Source organism: Sinohyriopsis cumingii, chromosome 9 (assembly GCF_028554795.1).
Source record: "Sinohyriopsis cumingii isolate HCF-2022 chromosome 9, ASM2855479v2, whole genome shotgun sequence".
NCBI lineage: Eukaryota > Metazoa > Mollusca > Bivalvia > Unionida > Unionidae > Sinohyriopsis > Sinohyriopsis cumingii.
In genome coordinates, this window is record NC_142969.1 from 94,081,260 (window position 1) to 94,100,077 (window position 18,818).

At 32.3% G+C, this 18,818-nt stretch overlaps 1 protein-coding gene across 1 annotated transcript in view; it reads right to left on the reverse strand.

Annotated features, from left to right (window-relative positions):
- Positions 1-2,358: 2,358 nt before the first annotated feature.
- LOC149792273 (stabilizer of axonemal microtubules 4-like) overlaps positions 2,359-18,818 on the reverse strand; it is a 32,799-nt gene continuing 16,339 nt past the window's right edge. Inside the window, exons 7-11 of the mRNA XM_089970822.1 lie at positions 16,988-17,059; positions 14,686-14,891; positions 9,906-10,076; positions 8,725-8,889; positions 2,359-7,857 (exon numbers count right to left, since the gene is read on the reverse strand). Of these exons, the coding sequence (XP_089826948.1) occupies positions 7,779-7,857; positions 8,725-8,889; positions 9,906-10,076; positions 14,686-14,891; positions 16,988-17,059 (693 nt within the window). The 3' untranslated portion in view covers positions 2,359-7,778. The remainder of the gene's footprint in view (positions 7,858-8,724; positions 8,890-9,905; positions 10,077-14,685; positions 14,892-16,987; positions 17,060-18,818) is intronic.

An 18,818-nucleotide genomic window follows, 5' to 3' on the forward strand; every position in this document is an offset into this window, starting at 1 on the left:
TAAAAGGCAAGATTCCTAGATGGCTGCTAAATTCAAATGAACCATATTTAAAAACATCCTCTTTCTATTATGTCTTGGCATTACACAAACCTGACTTTGCAACAGTTGTGACACTTAGATTCACAATTTTAATATTGGTACATGTAGTTCCCAGACGATAACAATTTTCACAATTTTGTTGTTTTTATGAAAAAGACAAAGAAGCAGCTAAAGTGTGTCTAAATTGCATTGATGTGGCATATGTTATATATATATATATATATATATATATATATATATATATATATATATATATATATATATATATATATTCATGCAGACATATATCAATCAAAGAATTGAAATGCTGATCTTAATGTAAATAAATTATCTGACATAATTGCTATGCAAATATTTCTTAATCTTTAAATGAAATAACGATAAAAAATGACATAGTTTGACATCACTTTAACAATTATACATTGATCGATTATAAATTTGTTTACTAATACAATGAAAGCATCAGGCTTTTGATATTAGATTATAAGTTGTGAGGAAAGTGAAGACAGAGAAACAATATTCATAAAGGCAACAGTCCATGAAGCTGGATGATTGAGAAAATTCAGATGTATAGGTTTCTGTATTCGACTGGTTAAACACTGGTATTTGTTAAAATTGTGCCAGCCTGCATTTCAATAACACAAAACGAAGATTAGTGTATTCTTGATATCAAATTAATGCACCGTGTTTATGCTCATTAGTGCAAGTTTGTTGCTCAAAGTAAAAATCATGCAAATTGCCAGACAGTAACACATGGACAACTAGGCCATGATAATAACACTTTAATTTGGTTTGCATTAAGTCAATAGTTGACATTTATTGCATGTCCTTCCATATATAGTGCACTGCAAAGCTTGCTAGAAAAGAGGCCAAAAAACCATATCCATTTAATACTCACTAAAATGTGAATATGGGACTTGACCTGCTGTCACATAATGGACCACAGATTGGGGTCTGTCCTGAATGTTTTGTTTTGGGAAGACCTTTTCCTGGACTAGTAATAAACTCCCCTCCATTTTGAATTATACAGCCTGAGTTTATCATTGTATAAGTACTGTACTTACAGATATATATGTGAATCTAGTCCAATAAATCAACCCCACAAATCTGTGTTGATTCTGATAAATGATGTTTTGGGTCTGATGTCACCTGTTCATTAAAATATGCAATTTTGCTGCATGCAGATCATTCCAGAACAAACCCGCGTACACTTTAGAGACATACTGGTAATTGGTAACAGCTATATCAAGTGTGAAATTCAAAATGGCCACAGGACAGATGGTTGTGCTATTCCATGTCAATTTACAAGTCACCAAAAATATGATTTGCTCCGGAAATATAATCTACATGTCACCAAAAGAACCCTTCAGCTGACAGTAGCTGCCCAGCCATGAGAAATACCGGTAAGTGTAAAAATTATACATCAATGTGTGAAGCCAAATTTGGATGCTGACAATCGCTGCTTTTAATGAATATGTGATATCAGGCCCTCACCCGAAATCAATATTATCATGGGTGAAGGGCTGATTTATTGGCCTAATATTAATCTAGCTTCTTTAAGTACACTAAAGTTCGATAATTTATTGGAGCAAAAGTTTCTAATATGCATTAGGAAATTTCTTTTGGAAATTTTTTTTTGATTGGTACTTACCTTTTTATAAATGATATATGACAAACCATTCAGTTTGGTTTTAACTCCTGAATTGTTGAATTCCATTAAACTGATTATTAAATCCTGGTAATTTCAGTTTTCTAGTTACAGCTTGATCATTTCTGGAAAGAAACATTGTTATTTATAGAAAAATTCATAACCTTAGTTAAAATAGTTTCATTAACTAAAGAGAAGATTACCACCATGATGTTACATGTAGTTTGCATATACATGATTTAATTCACATATCCAATTCAACAGGAGTCTTTAATCACAGTTTATGGAGTACTTCTGCTTTTTAAATTGAACAAAATCCATTAATCACAGTTTATGGACTGCTTTTGACTTTGGTAAAAGGTAAATGGCAACTTTGGTATCAATAAAACTTTTCAGCAATTGTTACCAAGTTTTCTTGCAAGATTTTTTAAAGTTTTCGCTTGTGTGAAAGTATATGACTAAAGGTTAAGTTTTAGTGAATACTTAATGAGTTTTTCAGTTGAAAAACATGTTATACATTCCAGGCCCAGATTTTTGTAGCATGCAAGGGTTCATGAGGCAGCAATGGAAATGGTAAACCAGGTGCTAAACAAGGATTCTGTTGTCATTGAGAATTTTAATGAAACAAAAATCCAACAGGGTAATCACTGAAAAGAAAACAAAAGAATCCATTCATGTACTATTGGTTTATTGAAACAACATCCACAAATTTTGAGAAAATCCTCAATAATTACAGTTCTATGTGTACAAACTACCAACTTAATTTTACTGGACACCAAATAATAAATATATCCCTAGAACAACATACCAAATTAAGAGCAAAATATACCATAATTAATAGCAAAATATACCATAATTAAGAGTTTAATAGAAGTGCTGACTGCATTATGGAATATCCATAAATCATATCCAGTATTCTTAATACGGATACGGTACATGATAATTGGCACTTTAATGACAGAAAACAATTGTCTGTTCAAATGCACAGCAGTTAAAAATTGAGCATCGGAACTATATATGTAAAATATAACTGATGTAAAACAAAACAATAAATTTGATAACTGATTAGTTCTAAATGTTTCAACATATATTTTAAGTCTATACAAGCTTATAAGCTTTCTAAAACAATCATTGTAATTATTACATGAAAATTGTAATGGGAAAATTGCAATCTGTAGCATGCAGAATTACCCACATAATTCATCTTATTGTAACATCACAGAATATAGAACTTGAGGAATTGGGGGTGGGGGTGGGTAACTCTCCTAAAAGATATACATTGTACAATCAAACTGGTTAACATTACTCTTTAATATTATTATTAAACTCTTAATCAATGTATGCAGTTTGATCTTATCTTGGAATGATCTAAAATGTAATGAAATTTGAAATTAGTCCCAAATTTTAATAACTTGAAATACATCTAATTAAAGAGAAATGGCATTTTTAACCTTCACCAGATCATTTGTCAGTGAAATTTATCACCTGAACAGGGACAAAATTTTGTATGTTTGGGGTAAGAAAGAAAATAGAGGTTTTTAAATCTGTCTTTTTGGTGATATTCAGAGATGCCAATAAGAAATAATAACAGCTTTAAAAGAATTGGAATGTGAACACAGACAATGGAATGCATAAACTTTTATCCAAAATTTTCTTTTCAAACAGTAAATATTACTGATTCAGCATAGTTGTTTGGTTTAAACATGTATTCTAGATATCTGTCTTAAGTCTGCTGATTGTTTGGTTTGGTTTTGTGGGGTTTAACATTATTTTTCAGCACATGATATGCTATATATGGCAGCCTGTATATTTGGTGGAGGAAAACCCCAGAAAGACATAAAAAAGAACCATCAAACCATGGAAAACTACTGGTATGCCTTCTTACATATCCACATTTGCCAAGCTGAGACTGGATCCAATGCAGACAGAGGTGAGATGTCAGTGGCATTTAAAAGTGACCACCTTAGACCACTATGTCATCTGAGGCCCTGCATCTTTTTCTAAATTTTCCAGGCAAATCTGAGTGAAAGGTGACGTGATTTATATTGGTCAATATTCAGCTGCTTCTATAAAACTAGCAAACAGGAATGCTTTCACAAAGAATTACAATCAGACATTATGGTCATTTTTGTAATCTACAACTAATCAAGTTGTGGTTTGCCAAAATAAAATTATATCTGAACTGAAAATCATAATTCAACAGAAGTGACTGTAATGGCCCAGATTAAGAGGAAGAATTAATTCCATCAAAATCGAAAACATTGTAAACTCTACAGTTATGAGCATATTCATTACATAATAATACCATTAGGATTTATTGATAACATACAATAATGAGTCACAAAACAGTTGGCATTAAACTACTGGATAAAAAGACCTTAATTGGTGATGTGACACCAATTTGAACATGTCTGATACCGTGATCAATTCTCTGAACATTTGAGAATCTGAACATATACCTCAAGCTCAAAAGGAAAATCCTTTTTAAATCCATCCTTCATATGGAATTCACTGCATATAAATAATGAGTCAATAACATCACCATGTATTGTTAAAAGTGTAAATATTGTCAAGTGTTTGAATTCTTGAGCCAGTACACCATGAACAATTTTTATCATAAGTACAAATGCCTCAAATTTAAAATCTGTTAATTAAAACCTTCAAAATGAACTTTACAAATTTACCATCAGATGGTGGGCATAGAATAAACAACTGTATACAACCTAATTGTTGCAAGTATCTAATGTTCCAAGTTTTAAACATAAATTTGGAGCAAAATTTTAACAAAAATAAATTAGCTCACATACTGTGTTATTGATTGAGAAGGTTTATTATTGGATTACACCTGTAAAACTTACATATTATCAGTGTAAATTAATACTGTACATTTGTAATTTGCTATCACAGATGAGATAAATAAAAAATATTTAATAAAATACAACCATCTCAATTGCATTGTGCACATTCAAGAAAATACATAAAATATTACAAATTGTGTGAACAACACTTATATGGCTCATTATTAAAAGCAATCAAAAGCACAAATTTAACATATATAATAACTTGATCTATGAAATTGATGAAAAAATAAAAGTAAAGCAAGGAAAGAAAGTACAAAACAGGAGCAACTTGCTGCTAACTTGATGGTAAGAAAAAGTTCTGTATTTTGCATTTTGTTAACTTTAATAGCACTCTGAACACATTGTTGGCTACACAGTTCTGAGGAATGAAGCAAGTGACTTTCTCAATGGCAACTTGAGACCATGGACCTGGAATGGCATGGGTGGTAATTAAACCATTGACCCTTGAAGTCCAACACTGTATAAAATGTACTGTACCTCCCTATAATGCAAGTACAAGGCTTTGCAAATAATTTCTTCACCATAATGGTATTATAAAAAGAAAGCTGCTAATTTTCTATTAGCATTTACACACGTTTTTATATTCAAGTAACAAAATGCTTACCTCTTTTGCTTTCACATCAAACCAATGAGAAAAATTTACCAAAGTACACCCACTAAAGCCTGGGCTTGTGCACAATATTCAAACATTAAATTCAATGAAAACACATACAATCAACAGTAGGAGAAAACTGTAATCTTTACACCTTGTTTTTCATTTGTTTTAAATATGAGAAATTACAAGCACTAATAAGCACAAATATTTTTTTAAATAATATTTTATACAGACTTGAAAGAATCACAGGAGTTGCATATTCCTGATTTAAATGTTGGCAGTATTACAATAAACATAATTTGGTCAAAGAAGATTAAATTTATAGTTCATTCCACACAGCATCACAAATGATATTCTTGTCAGGAGCTCAGTGAATTTTCACATCAGCATCTTTAAATGTAAGTAAAATTACTTAATTTAATCAGTGCACAAACTATTTTAACACCATTTGTATTGATGAACAGCATAACACTTTAACAAATGAAATAACAATAACAATTGCCTCGGAAGAGTTACAATAGTAACAAAACCGGTCAGAGACCAGGGGTGACTAGATCACGCATCTTCCTTAAACATAACACTTGCCACTCATTATATGCTGGAACATGGAGGTCTGTTTGCATCAAAGAGTGGAGGAGTTTTTTTGTTTATTTAGGAGTGAACATCTTTCTTGTTCTGCCATAATGTAGTTGCCTCCCTTTAGTTTGAACTATAACAAATTTAGCCTTCCAGAACTCAGGACAAACATGACAAATTACATGTACACAGACCAGTCTTTTCCAGCATGTATTGAATGAATGGTGTTGCACTGTATGTCAATAACAATTATGTATAAACCATTCGTTCATGAAACAAATTTGGTAAATTTAGCTTCATTTTGAAAAGATGGCGTGAAAATTCAATGACAAACAGACTTGAATATCATTTCCAATGCTGTGCAAAGCAAACAATAGAATAATTGTTTTTTTTTTGAAAATGTATATACCATAATTTATGTAATTTGTCATATATATAAAAAAAATCGTTTTTTACAGAATGAAAATAATGTGTAAAATACTTAATTATCATTTCGGAAATGAGACAAAACTTAATATGAAAACTGAGGACTCCAAAATATCCAGATTATCATTCATATTAAAATGATGTGCACTGGATGCAAGTGTGCTGCAGCATAAAACACTAGTAGAATGTGTCATTTGAATTTATTTATATATGCATATATTGGAACAGATAAACTCAAAAATGTATAAATATGACATCCAACACTGCATTTTTATTCTTGAAATTTATGATCCCCCAAATATTTGCCCTGATAGAAGAGACAGAGAGAGAAATATCTCAGCCCTTTGTGTCATTTTCCTCAATGTACCTTTTTAAATGTACCCATACAGCTGAATCTTTTGTTGAAATGAAAATAAAATAGTAAATGAAACTTTGAAATACATACCATATTCATTTTTAAATATGTGTAATACATATTTAAATACTCACAATATTTATATTCATACATATTCCATTTTGTTTAAATCCCATGAAAGATCATATAGCATGCTGTGTTGTTTTCTCTGCGAATGATATGTTATCCACAATCCCACCAAAGAACAGTATCCCTCATGTACACTTTCAATAATTAGGATATAATTTAATCTCATATTTGCTGATGACACTCAAGTTGTTTCTTTGAATGAATTCAGGGATTTCACACTTCTGTTAGCAATACATGTCCAAAACAAACATATAAAAAATAAATATGTTGCTAAGTAAACTGTACTAATTTTCACGACAGTTAGCACAAGGAAAAAAAGGGGGGGGGAATAGAGAATGCAGGTTCTATGTGGAGAAGATCAGGATTTAATCATAAGACACACATATTTTAAAGCCAGAATCTTAAGATTTCTGACACGAATTGCTGTCAAGATGAATATACACAAGTTTTATCTGCACTAAAAAACTACCACAGAAATGGAACACAAAAGATGTTTATGAGGTCCTAATTGTTTCCCTCATCTCCTTCATTTGCAAAGTGTTTTGCTAAAACAAAAATCAGGTAAATTCATTGTGACTTTTATTAAAGATCTGTAAACCAGGAGACAGGAAGTGCCATAAATATTTGTCACCACTTCTTCCAAATTTAGCTCTGTATAAAGGACACTGGTGTGTATTATTTTAGTATGACTGTTAACACCTAAGCTGGCTGATTGGATGTACAAAAAGGTCAAGTTCATTGTAGTAATATCAGTTGCATGTAAATTCTTTTTCAAGAAAATCTAATATGCTAGCATCTTTCTTTACACACTGGTATTGGAGAGGAAATCTTAACATATATATAAAACTGTCATACAATAAATGTGTGATATGGGTTTTCAGTAGGGATTTGCTTTATTTCTGATCTTTGTGTACAATTTTTATACATATACTTCAATTCTCAAACACATCGATCTTTACACGTGACATTATTTATATGAAAAATCAAACATTGTTAATTATACCACAAACTTCTGTGTATGAAAATATTTAGTAAAAACAATTGTAATTAAGACTTTTATGAACAAACTGTTCATGTAAAATTAGAGAGTACAAAAATTACATGAATTATGGTACAGATACTGGTATCAGAACTGGATCCTATGTTGCCTCAGGCTGCCATCTGGACTACGTGATTCTTGGAATCATGGGTGTGGTCATCAAAGAATACATCACGAACTTTGATACTCCTGAAATGTAATATTGTTCAGAAATGTATTATTCAGAATTGTGTGAAAATATGTGCTATTCATTTGATAGAAAGGAAAAAATATCTTTCCAAACAATGTAGTATTGCACACAAAATGGAGACATTTCAACAGCATAGACAAACACTTAACAAATATAATAGACCTTTAAAACCTGTATTTATTATCTGACTCAATGATGTGTCACTCTGAGCAGAATTTAACACCACACCAGAACATGAAAGACTAATTTGTGCTTTGGAAATGGGAGCACAGTGCCTTGCTCAAAAATGCCCCAAAAGCAGCCAACTTATGTAAGTCTGGGCACAATTCAAACTAGCAATTCACTGATTACAAGTCCATGCACTAATGCACAGAATGATCTCAGACATTCCATGATTAACACATGTGATTCATGTCAAACACACTGGATTCATTGTAAGGATGCTGTAAATCCAAAAGGTTTAAATTCTAAGACTTCACTAATTTTGATAAATTCGTAATATTTAATTATACATATTTAAAGGAAAACAAAAGTCTCTAATTTGTCATTAAATTGGATTGCTATAACCTCAACAGAGACAGGTTTATCTTAAGGTTCCAGCTTTGTGTACCTTTTAATGTGTCATTTTTAGATGCTATTTATGCATCTAAGACATTTTATAAAACTAGCTAGAATGTCTCTGTACAATTAATGTCATAACGCTGTTTTATCTCCTAGAAAGCAAAGAGGTTAAATTCTGTCAACAATTACCGTAATTCAGTCTGAAGAAGTAATGAAGCAAAACCAGTCATGGACATACATGTTGGTGTTATTATATATAATTATTAAAACAGAAGATGGAAACAATGAAATTATTCAGACGATACCTAGCAACATATGGGTGTAGTCGTCTTATAGTGTCTGTGGTGTTAAGATCCGGGCCATTGGAATGCACTGATGTGCTCTTTGTAAATCCATCTGGCTTCTGGTCCTGTACGCCACCTCGGCAATGCCCATCTCGTTCTCTACCTTGTGGTGTGGAATCAGTGAATCTATAAGACAAGGAATAAAGTTAGGACAGTAGATGCAGAATGCTGCAAGGGGATATGTAGGATTTTCCTACAAGTTGAAGGGTCAGACAGGTGTTTTTTTCTTTCAGAATCTTTCTCAGTGAGACATGCCAGTTATCGCAAAAAACAAAAGACTAAAAAGGGGTTACTGGATACCTGTGTTTTATCAGCAAACTTCTGGTATGTTATAGTTTGTCAACTTGTGCTGCTTGTTGGCTGATCATATGGAGGTATTTTTCTCAATTTCATAGATTTTTCAATTTAGTTACAGACATGGATGGATGGCAAAAGTACAGATTCATGATTAAAATTTACATTGTTACACTGATCATTTCTTTTGAATTCCTGTATATACTGCTTCATTGTCTGTTGTAAATGTCTCTTTGTTTATAGAAACTACTAGACATTTATTGTGATCAAAAAGAAATTGATATAAGGAGTAAATTTATAAAAAATTGCTGAAAGATATAATTTTAAATTTTCCATAGTTGTCAGCTTTTTAAACCAAATGGCACAGTTTTGCTGACTCAAATTTAAATGGGAGAATAATGTAGAAAAGGACAAGTATGACCATTCCTAGATGAACCACTCTTCTGTGGAAGAAGCATTGAACCTTAGCCTACACTGTCACTACAAAATCATGAATTGCAATCATCCAAAACTGAAAAAAATGGCTGTAGTTGTTAAAACTAGAGTAGGAAAGATGAAATTTGGTTGTGACATATTCGGTTACTTAATTAGGATCAAGGCTTCCTGAGCTATGCAGTTACTAAAAGCTTGATCAGACAGGCAAGCAGATAGTATGGAATTAGGCCAAAGGCTTGCTGAGCTATGCAGGTTATATGAAGCGTGAACTGAAAGATAGACAAACAGAAAATTATATTTCTATAGGTCTTCTGCATCTTAATATTGGACTCCAAAAGTATACATCAATGTAACTCAAATGGTCTTTGAATGAGTAAATAAATAAATAAATAAATAAATATCTAAAGACTCACCTTGTCATGTAATGGGTAATGAACCTTCTTGGATCATCTGCAGTGGCAACAAATCGGTCATTATTTTCACTATAACCTGACAGCTCCTTGTAGCCAACACTTGTTCTGTCTAGACGATCTGACTCGGTCTTGTCTGGTTGTTGCTTGCCGAGGAAAGTATCCATATTAATACTGCCAAAAAATAACAACGATAATAAAAAGAATACTTGTCCTCTACCCCCTCTTCATGCTTCATATCAACAATCAATACTAAAGTATCAACACATAATGTTATAAATGTTTGGTTCAAAGGAAATTGGAACACTCACCTGTTGATCCCCAACCTTCAGTACACCCCCCCCAAAAAAAAGTGTAAAAAAAATAAAAGTAAAAGTAGTTGTGAGAATTAAAATGTAATAATTTTAGCAAAATAATAATTTTTAACAAACATTTGTTAAAAAAATAGTAAACTTTATAAATTTTGTAAACTATATTTGTGCTAGTAAAATGCATATACTTCCAATGCAGTCAGAATAACATTAAATTTGAATGGGTTTAAACATTTATGAAAATATCGGAAAATTGCACAAGCAACAACAAAATACAACTAATCTACATACAAATGTTCCCAGTGAATATTATCTATGTCAGATGCATTTTTCAAAATTGTGCTATGAAAGATTTCTGTCTAAACATGTTTGAATCCAAAAATGTTTAAGTCACAAAAGTTGAAGATTTAATTTTAATGAATTAGTTACTTTAGTGGCCTGAAAAAAATATAATCAAGTCATATACAAATATGACTTATCAAATTTCATTTATTTATCAGTGCATTTTGCTTTATTATACTAACAAGTTTTGCATCAAGTCAGCAAGGTAAAATAAATGTGAAAAATTAAAATGTCTTGACATAGACAAAATATTAAGAGGGTAATCTATGACTATGATAAAGTGTACAAAATTATATGACTAATTTTAATATTTTTTTCTCTCTTTGCTATCACACTAAAACAGATTTTAGACAGACTATGGTCATACAGATATGTGTATGGACACCAGAAATGCAGTAAGACCCTTCCACTGCATTAGGGGCATACACATTTTTTATATAGAAAAATGTTCATAAGTTTCATCACAAGCACAAAAAAAATGAAGCATACCCAAAAAAAACCCCATTAAAAATAGAAGTATGAACTTGAGTAACATGAATAAGCAATACACTTGTCCTGTGTTTAATATTTTGTATGTAGGCACTAACAGGATCTGACTGGTAGACAACATCCTTGCCCTGGATTTAATACTTTTGCATGTAATTACAAGCAGGGCATAACTGTGTTATCACATAAGTACCACAAATGGTATAAATACATTTACTCCGTTCTTACAACACAAGTACTATGAATGATAGACAATATGTTTGTCCTCTGCTTAATACTTTTTTATGTAGGCACCAGCAGGATATGACTGTTAGAAAATAAATTTGCCCTCTGTTTAATAATTCTGCATGTAGACATTAGCACCATATGACTGGTAGACAATATCCTTAATCTGTGCTTAATAATTTTGTATTAGGCACTAGAAGGATATTACTGGTAGACAATATCCTTTCCGTATGTTTAAAACTTTCATATTTAGGAACTAGTTAGGCATAGCTGACTCTTCACCTTATGTCTGGGATATCAAAATTAGTATCTTATAATTCATTTCAAGCTACAGTCAAACCTGTCCAAATGGTCACCTTTACATAGCACTCAAATGGTGATAATATGGCCGTTGTATTCACATGGACCTAAGCAAATTTCTTATATAATCATCATGTAGATGGTCACTTGCTCTCTGGGCTCAGCAGCTAGCTGTTTCCTAACCAGACAATGGTTATTCCTCATCTTAAGCAGTCACTGGAGTGTATCTACAGTTACTGCTCAGTTTATGCAAAGTAAAACTTTTGCTTCATAGGGAAGGAATTGTACTCACCGTACTCCAGTCACATTGTCAGTGCAGTGTCATGAATTCAAATTTAAAAGTGAGGCAGTTTTTATCATTAGAGGGCTGAAGTGGTTAGTTTGCTGTATGTTGTGAAAATAGTCATGTTATTGCAGTAGAAATGGGAGTTACCTTTTGTGCCGGTGTGACAGAATTGTTATGTATCGTCATCTACTGTAGTATATTTATTTTGTGTGTGTTAGTTCTCATCGTTTTGTGGCTACTTAAATGCCTATCAAAGTTAAACAGTACTTAATTTTGTGAGTTAAGCTCTACAAATACCCCAATCAAAAATAAAGAAGAATAAAACAATGATGACAACAAACAAAAAACTACTACCTGTATGAGCACAAATCAAACAGATGTCAAGATAAATCACTCATACTCATAATCAAAGGTAGTTGATGCAGACAACAACCCTAAACTAATTAGTTATTAAAGTACATGTGTGTTATCTGTTAGTTAAAACCCTGTTCATAAAGTTGCATGATTAACTATTTTCTGGTGACCTAGGCATTAACACAGTAGCTGAAGAGTGGTAAAAATCAACCGAGACCAATGTTGGTTTGGACAATGTCATCATTTCACATATGGACCAAACACATGACCAGCTGCCCCATACTCAATGCAATTAGCACACCATTTCAACATCTGATGTGTTCACAGCCCCCAAAGTGTGAAGATACTAACCAAATTGATAAAAAATGGAGTAAGTCCATTGTTTGAGTCTGCCTCATACACCAACGTCAACCACTAGACTCATCAATCAAGCAGCTACATGCTGAATGGATAACTGTGCCTCATGCAAAAATGTATGAAAGATTAGACACGATTATCTGTGGCTTTGAGAATGCTGGACTTGTCTAATTCAACAATTTCAAAATTATTTAGCCAAGACACATTTCGTGTGCACTAGCTGACTTGGTGACACAATACTGATTCAGTGGTTTTGTCAGAAAATCAGTGAAATGTGAGCTTGAACACTCTGTGGTAATTAGTGTATACATACATGTACATGGTTTCATTAGTAATTAGTGTATACATACATGTACATGGTTTCCATATTAATTAGTGTATACATACATGTACATGGTTTCCATATTAATTAGTGTATACATACATGTACATGGTTTCATTGGTAATTAGTGTATACATACATGTACATGGTTTCCATTATTAATTAGTGTATACATACATGTACATGGTTTCCATAGTAATTAGTGTATACATACATGTACATGGTTTCATTAGTAATTGTGCTTCAAGCAATAGTTTTATTATTTTACAGTTGTTCATTGGGATTAAGCATGCTTTCATGAGGATTTATATTTGTCAACAACAGTTTCACTTCAATAAAGATTAAATATGAATAAGTTTTAAATTTAATTTAATTTCTATTATCATTTCTTATTATTTCTTACATTTTCAGTAATAACCGCATCTGACTACCTTATACTTTTCTTTTTTCCCTTCTTTATCCTTACTTATCTCACAAAAAATTGATTTAAGGCAGGGAGTGGAAATGACAGCAACCAGATACCATAGATACATGTGCACTGAAACAGTATAAACTCCTTTATAATTCTATTTTTAAAGAGTTATAAAAAACATATATAACAGCTAATATTTCCTACAAGATTACAGAAATGGCAATTTATCAATAGCTTTCATGACCTCTAGGAATGAAACAGTAAAAGAAAAAAAACAATGAGACAAATGGGTGTCTTTATTATATTTGGTTAAATTTTTTGTTAGGTGAAATTCATTGTTCAGAACAACAACATAATAAAATAAAAAATTGGTACCCCATGAAAATTAATTATACCACAATATTTGCCTGTGAATTAAAGAGACACAAGTTACATCCCTTGCATTACAGTCAAGGGTCATTCAATATTTAAAACTTGTCTGTAAAGCCAGGCAAAGGGTCAGTTGATGGGTCACAAAAGAACAGCCATATATGGTTTCTTATCATGGGTCACTCACATAAGCCAAATGTTTTTTGACCGTGAGAAGTTGAGCAGGTGATGAATCCAGATTTAAAACAAGAGCAGCTATATCCACGTCTAATTTCTATAAACTGGCTTGCCAAAGAGTCAGTTTTTTGTTTGACATTCATGTGTAAGCTGTCAGTCAGCAGTGAAATTAGTGAACTGTAATGATGCACAAAATAAGCTAAAATTTGTGATTACTTTAAATCAGTGAGAATTTAATTTACAAGATGTATTATAGTGAGAATGATGCAATGATCACTGTGTGGAGATTCGGGAAAGAACAACATATACAAATATTTTATGATTTCATTCAATAGAGCACATAAAACAATCTTGATACAATAATAATAATAATAATAATAATAATAAAAACAATAATAGTGATAATATTCTGTGCATGGCATTTATTCAAAAACCTAATTTTGAAAGGTGACCTTGTGTACAGAAATCATCCATGTGCAAAGGCCAGTTTTGCTTTTTCCCATAGGTGGCTTCTATAGACAGCTCTGACTGTACATTAAAAGCTTCCAATGTTTCTTTGACATGTCACTTTTCTCCAGTGATGCAACTTTATTACACTATATTTGTGTACAAAATGAATTTCACAGATTAACATTAAAACCCCTTACCTGGAATAAATTATGCAAATTAACATTAAAATACCTTACCAGGAATCAATTATATAGATTAACATTAAATTACTTTAACTGGAATCAATTATATGGATTAATATTAAAATCCCTTACCTGGAATCATATATGCAGATTAGAACTAAAGCAGTTTACCTGGAATCAATTATGCAACCTGACATTAAAATCCTTTACCTGGAATAGTTGTTGGGGTGATGCATGTTCAGATATTCTGTTGGATCAGATTTCTTTGTCCTCTGCAGTCGATGATCTGGGATATCACTTGCCTTATCATATGCATCTCCCATGACACGATGAACATACAGGGGTTTGGATTTCTCTCGTACAAATCCTGACCCTCTGTCAGATCCACTGGCCAAATTAGGAAGAGGCTCATGACCCTAAAATACAGAGACAAAATACTAAATGTGTCACACAGTAAGCAAATGCTTACAGAATACTCCCCACTCAGTATATCATGCAGTGAGCATAAGGCCTTACACAAACACTCGCCACTCAATGTATCATGTAGCAGGCTAAAGCTTAAAGAACTTTCCCCACTAAAAGTATCATGTAGTAAGCAAAAGCTTAAAGAACTTTCCCCACTCAATGTATCATGTAGTAAGCAAAGGCTTAAAGAGCTTTCCCCACTCAATGTATCATGTAGTAAGCAAAGGCTTCATGTAGTAAGCAAAGGCTTAAAGAACTTTCCCCACTCAATATATCATGTAGTAAGCAAAGGCTTAAAGAACTTTCCCTACTCAATGTATCATGCAGTAAGCAAATGCCTAAAGAACTTTCCCCACTCAATATATCATGTAGTAAGCAAAGTGTTACAGAATACCCCCACTAAAAGTATCATTTGATACACAAAGGCTTATATAATTCTCCACACTCAATGTATCATGCAGTAAGCAAAAGCTTAAAAACATTTCCCACTAAATGTATCATGCAGTAAGCAAAGGGTTACAGAATACCCCCACTAAATGTATCATTTGATACACGAAAGCTTATATAATTCTCCATACTCAATATATCATGCAGTGTGCATAAGGCCTTACACAAACACTCCCCACTCAATGTATCATGTAATAAGCAAAGGCTTAAAGAACATTTCTCACTAAATGTATCATGCAGTAAACAAAGGGTTACAGAATACCCCCTCCACTAAATGTATCATTTGATACACAAAGGCTTATATAATTCTCCACACTCAATGTATCATGCACTAAGCAAAGGCTTACAGACTACTCCCCATTCTGTAATACTGAGCTAAAGAATTCAACAGAACTGTGTACAGTATAAACCAGTCCTAAGCAGGCTGAAAGTTTTATTTCCTGCATATTTTGGAAGGAAGTAAACACTTAAGAAACCAAAACAACATGGGACAAGTTCCAAATCTGATACTACTTTTGAACATTTTCATTTTGGATAATCTTGGTTTGACTGTCCCAGTTTTGGTGATGAATGAATTATTATTTACTTTGTGACATTAAGTAAGTGTAAGTTGTTACTGTCTTAATTATTAACTATGATTAACCATCATTTCATTCACAATTATCTTTTTACTCTTAAAATATTTGCTGGGTTGCAAACCATGTCCAGCTTAGGAATTGATAATGCCTGTCATCTTTGCAGGTGCCAACATTTAATATTAAATCACCATCAAAAACTGGAATTTATTTAAGTTGTTATATGAGAGATGTCCAGCCATTCTGAGTACATGTTGGATTTAAGTTGTTATATGAGAGATGTCCAGCCACTCTGAGTACATGTTGGATTTAAGTTGTTATTTTAAGTTGTTATATGAGAGATGTCCAGCCACTCTGAGTATATGTTGGATTTAAGTTGTTATATGACAGATGTCAAGCCACTCTGAGTACATGTTGGATTTAAGTTGTTATATGACAGATGTCCAGCCACTCTGAGTATATGTTGGATTTAAGTTGTTATATGACAGATGTCAAGCCACTCTGAGTACATGTTGGATTTAAGTTGTTATATGACAGCTGTCAAGCCACTCTGAGTACATGTTGGATTTAAGTTATTATATGACAGATGTCCAGCCACTCTGAGTACATGTTGGATTTAAGTTGTTATATGAAAGATGTCCAGCCACTCTGAGTACATGTTGGATTTAAGTTGTTATATGAAAGATGTCCAGCCACTCTGAGTACATGTTGGATTTAAGTTGTTATATGACAGATGTCCAGCCACTCTGAGTATATGTTGGATTTAAACTTTTGCTCTGTCAGAAACATATCAAAAAAAGGACATCAGGAACTCATTTTCCTTGTATTTTTCATGGAGAAATGCTAACTAAAAGATCTATTAAAATCTCTACTAAATTTGGGACTGTTTATTTCAGATGTACTGCTTTATAATGATACACATCATCATGACTGTCTGGGAGACATTATGTGCTAAAATTCCAAAGAAAACCCTTACAAGCTAAAAGCATTAACTAAAAGATATCAAATAAACACTACACACTTACATGAGGGTATTGGGATTGACGAAAATCTGTCTTCATTAAGCTAACACCAGTTGGCCTTTGAGTTGCCCAGCCCTGAAAGTATAAACAGAATAAATAATTGTGATTCTCTTATTTTCTACATAAAAATAAAGAACTACAACTTTGCTCCCTGATTAAAATGAACCTTGCTCTTACAAGTGTTCAAGTATGAAGATCTCTTTTGAATCCTCAATGAACCTCAATATAACCAGTGTTCAAGCATGAAGCCCTCTTCTGAATCCTCAATGAACCTCAATATAACCAGTGTTCAAGTATGAAGCCCTCTTTCGAATCCTCAATGAACATCACTCTTACAAGTGTTCAAGTATGAAGACCTCTTCTGAACCCTCAATGAACCTCAATATAACCAGTTTTCAAGTATGAAGCCCTCTTCTGAATCCTCAATGGACATCACTCTTACAAGTGTTCAAGTATGAAGCGCTCTTTTGAATCCTCAATGAACCTCATTATTACAAGTGTTCAAGTATAATGAAGACATCTTTTAAACAGCTGATGAACCTTGCTATTGCATGTTTTCAAGTATAGTATAATGATGACCTTTTTTTGAACCTTCAGTGAAACTCACTCATGCAAGCATTATAAAATAATGATGACCTCATTTGAACCCTGAAAAGGTAATCCTTGTTTGCTCATGCTTAATTCTTAGTTAACTGTAGACTGTAAATCCAGTTCTCTATTCATATAATGCATAGAAATCAGATAACTCATTTGAGCCTTTCCAGAAATGATTAGAAAACTCCTCAGAAATAGTGATGAAGCTGCCATTACATACACCTGTAATTTGTTTACTAAATGATGTCCTATGATGTTGTGAAAGATCAAGCATTTAACACAGCCACTCATCAACTGAGGTGATTTCCTCAAAGCTAATTAAAATGATTACAAGTTTCTGTTTTCATGTTTAAGCATATTTTAAAACTTTATGCAACATATATCAATAATTCCATAAGTTATCCAAATGTTTGTAGCAAAATAATATTACATGTGGCACATATCAGTTATCCTAATACTTGTAGTAAAGTAATATTAAATGTAGTACATATCAGTTATCCTAATGCTGGCAGTAAAGTAATATTAAATCTGGCACATATCAGTTATCTTAATACTTGTGTAAAGTAATATTAAATGTGGCACATATCAGTTATCCTAATGCTTGTAATAAAGTGATATTAAATCTGGCACATATCAGTTATCCTAATACTTGTACTAAGAGTAATATTAAATGTGGCACATATAAGTTACCAGAATGCTTGTAGTAAAGTAATATTAAATCTGGCACATATCACTTATCCTAATGCTTGTAATAAAGTACTATTACATCTGGCACATATCAGTTATCCTAATGCTTGTAATAAAGTGATATTAAATCTGGCACATATCAGTTATCCTAATGCTTGTAATAAAGTAATATTAAATCTGGCACATATCAGTTATCCTAATACTTGTACTAAGAGTAATATTAAATGTGGCACACATAAGTTACCAGAATGCTTGTAAAGTAATATTAAATCTGGCACATATCAGTTATCCTAATGTTTATAATAAAGTAATATTACATGTGGCATATATCAGTTATCCTAATGCTTGTAGTAAAGTAATATTAAATGTGGCACATATAAGTTGTCCTAATACTTGTAGTAAGAGTAATATTACATGTGACACATATCAGTTATCCTAATTCTGGCAGTAAAGTAATATTAAATCTGGCATATATCAGTTATCTTAATGCCTGTAGTAAAGTAATATTACATGTGGCACAAATCAGTTATCCTAATGCTTGTAGTAAAGTAAC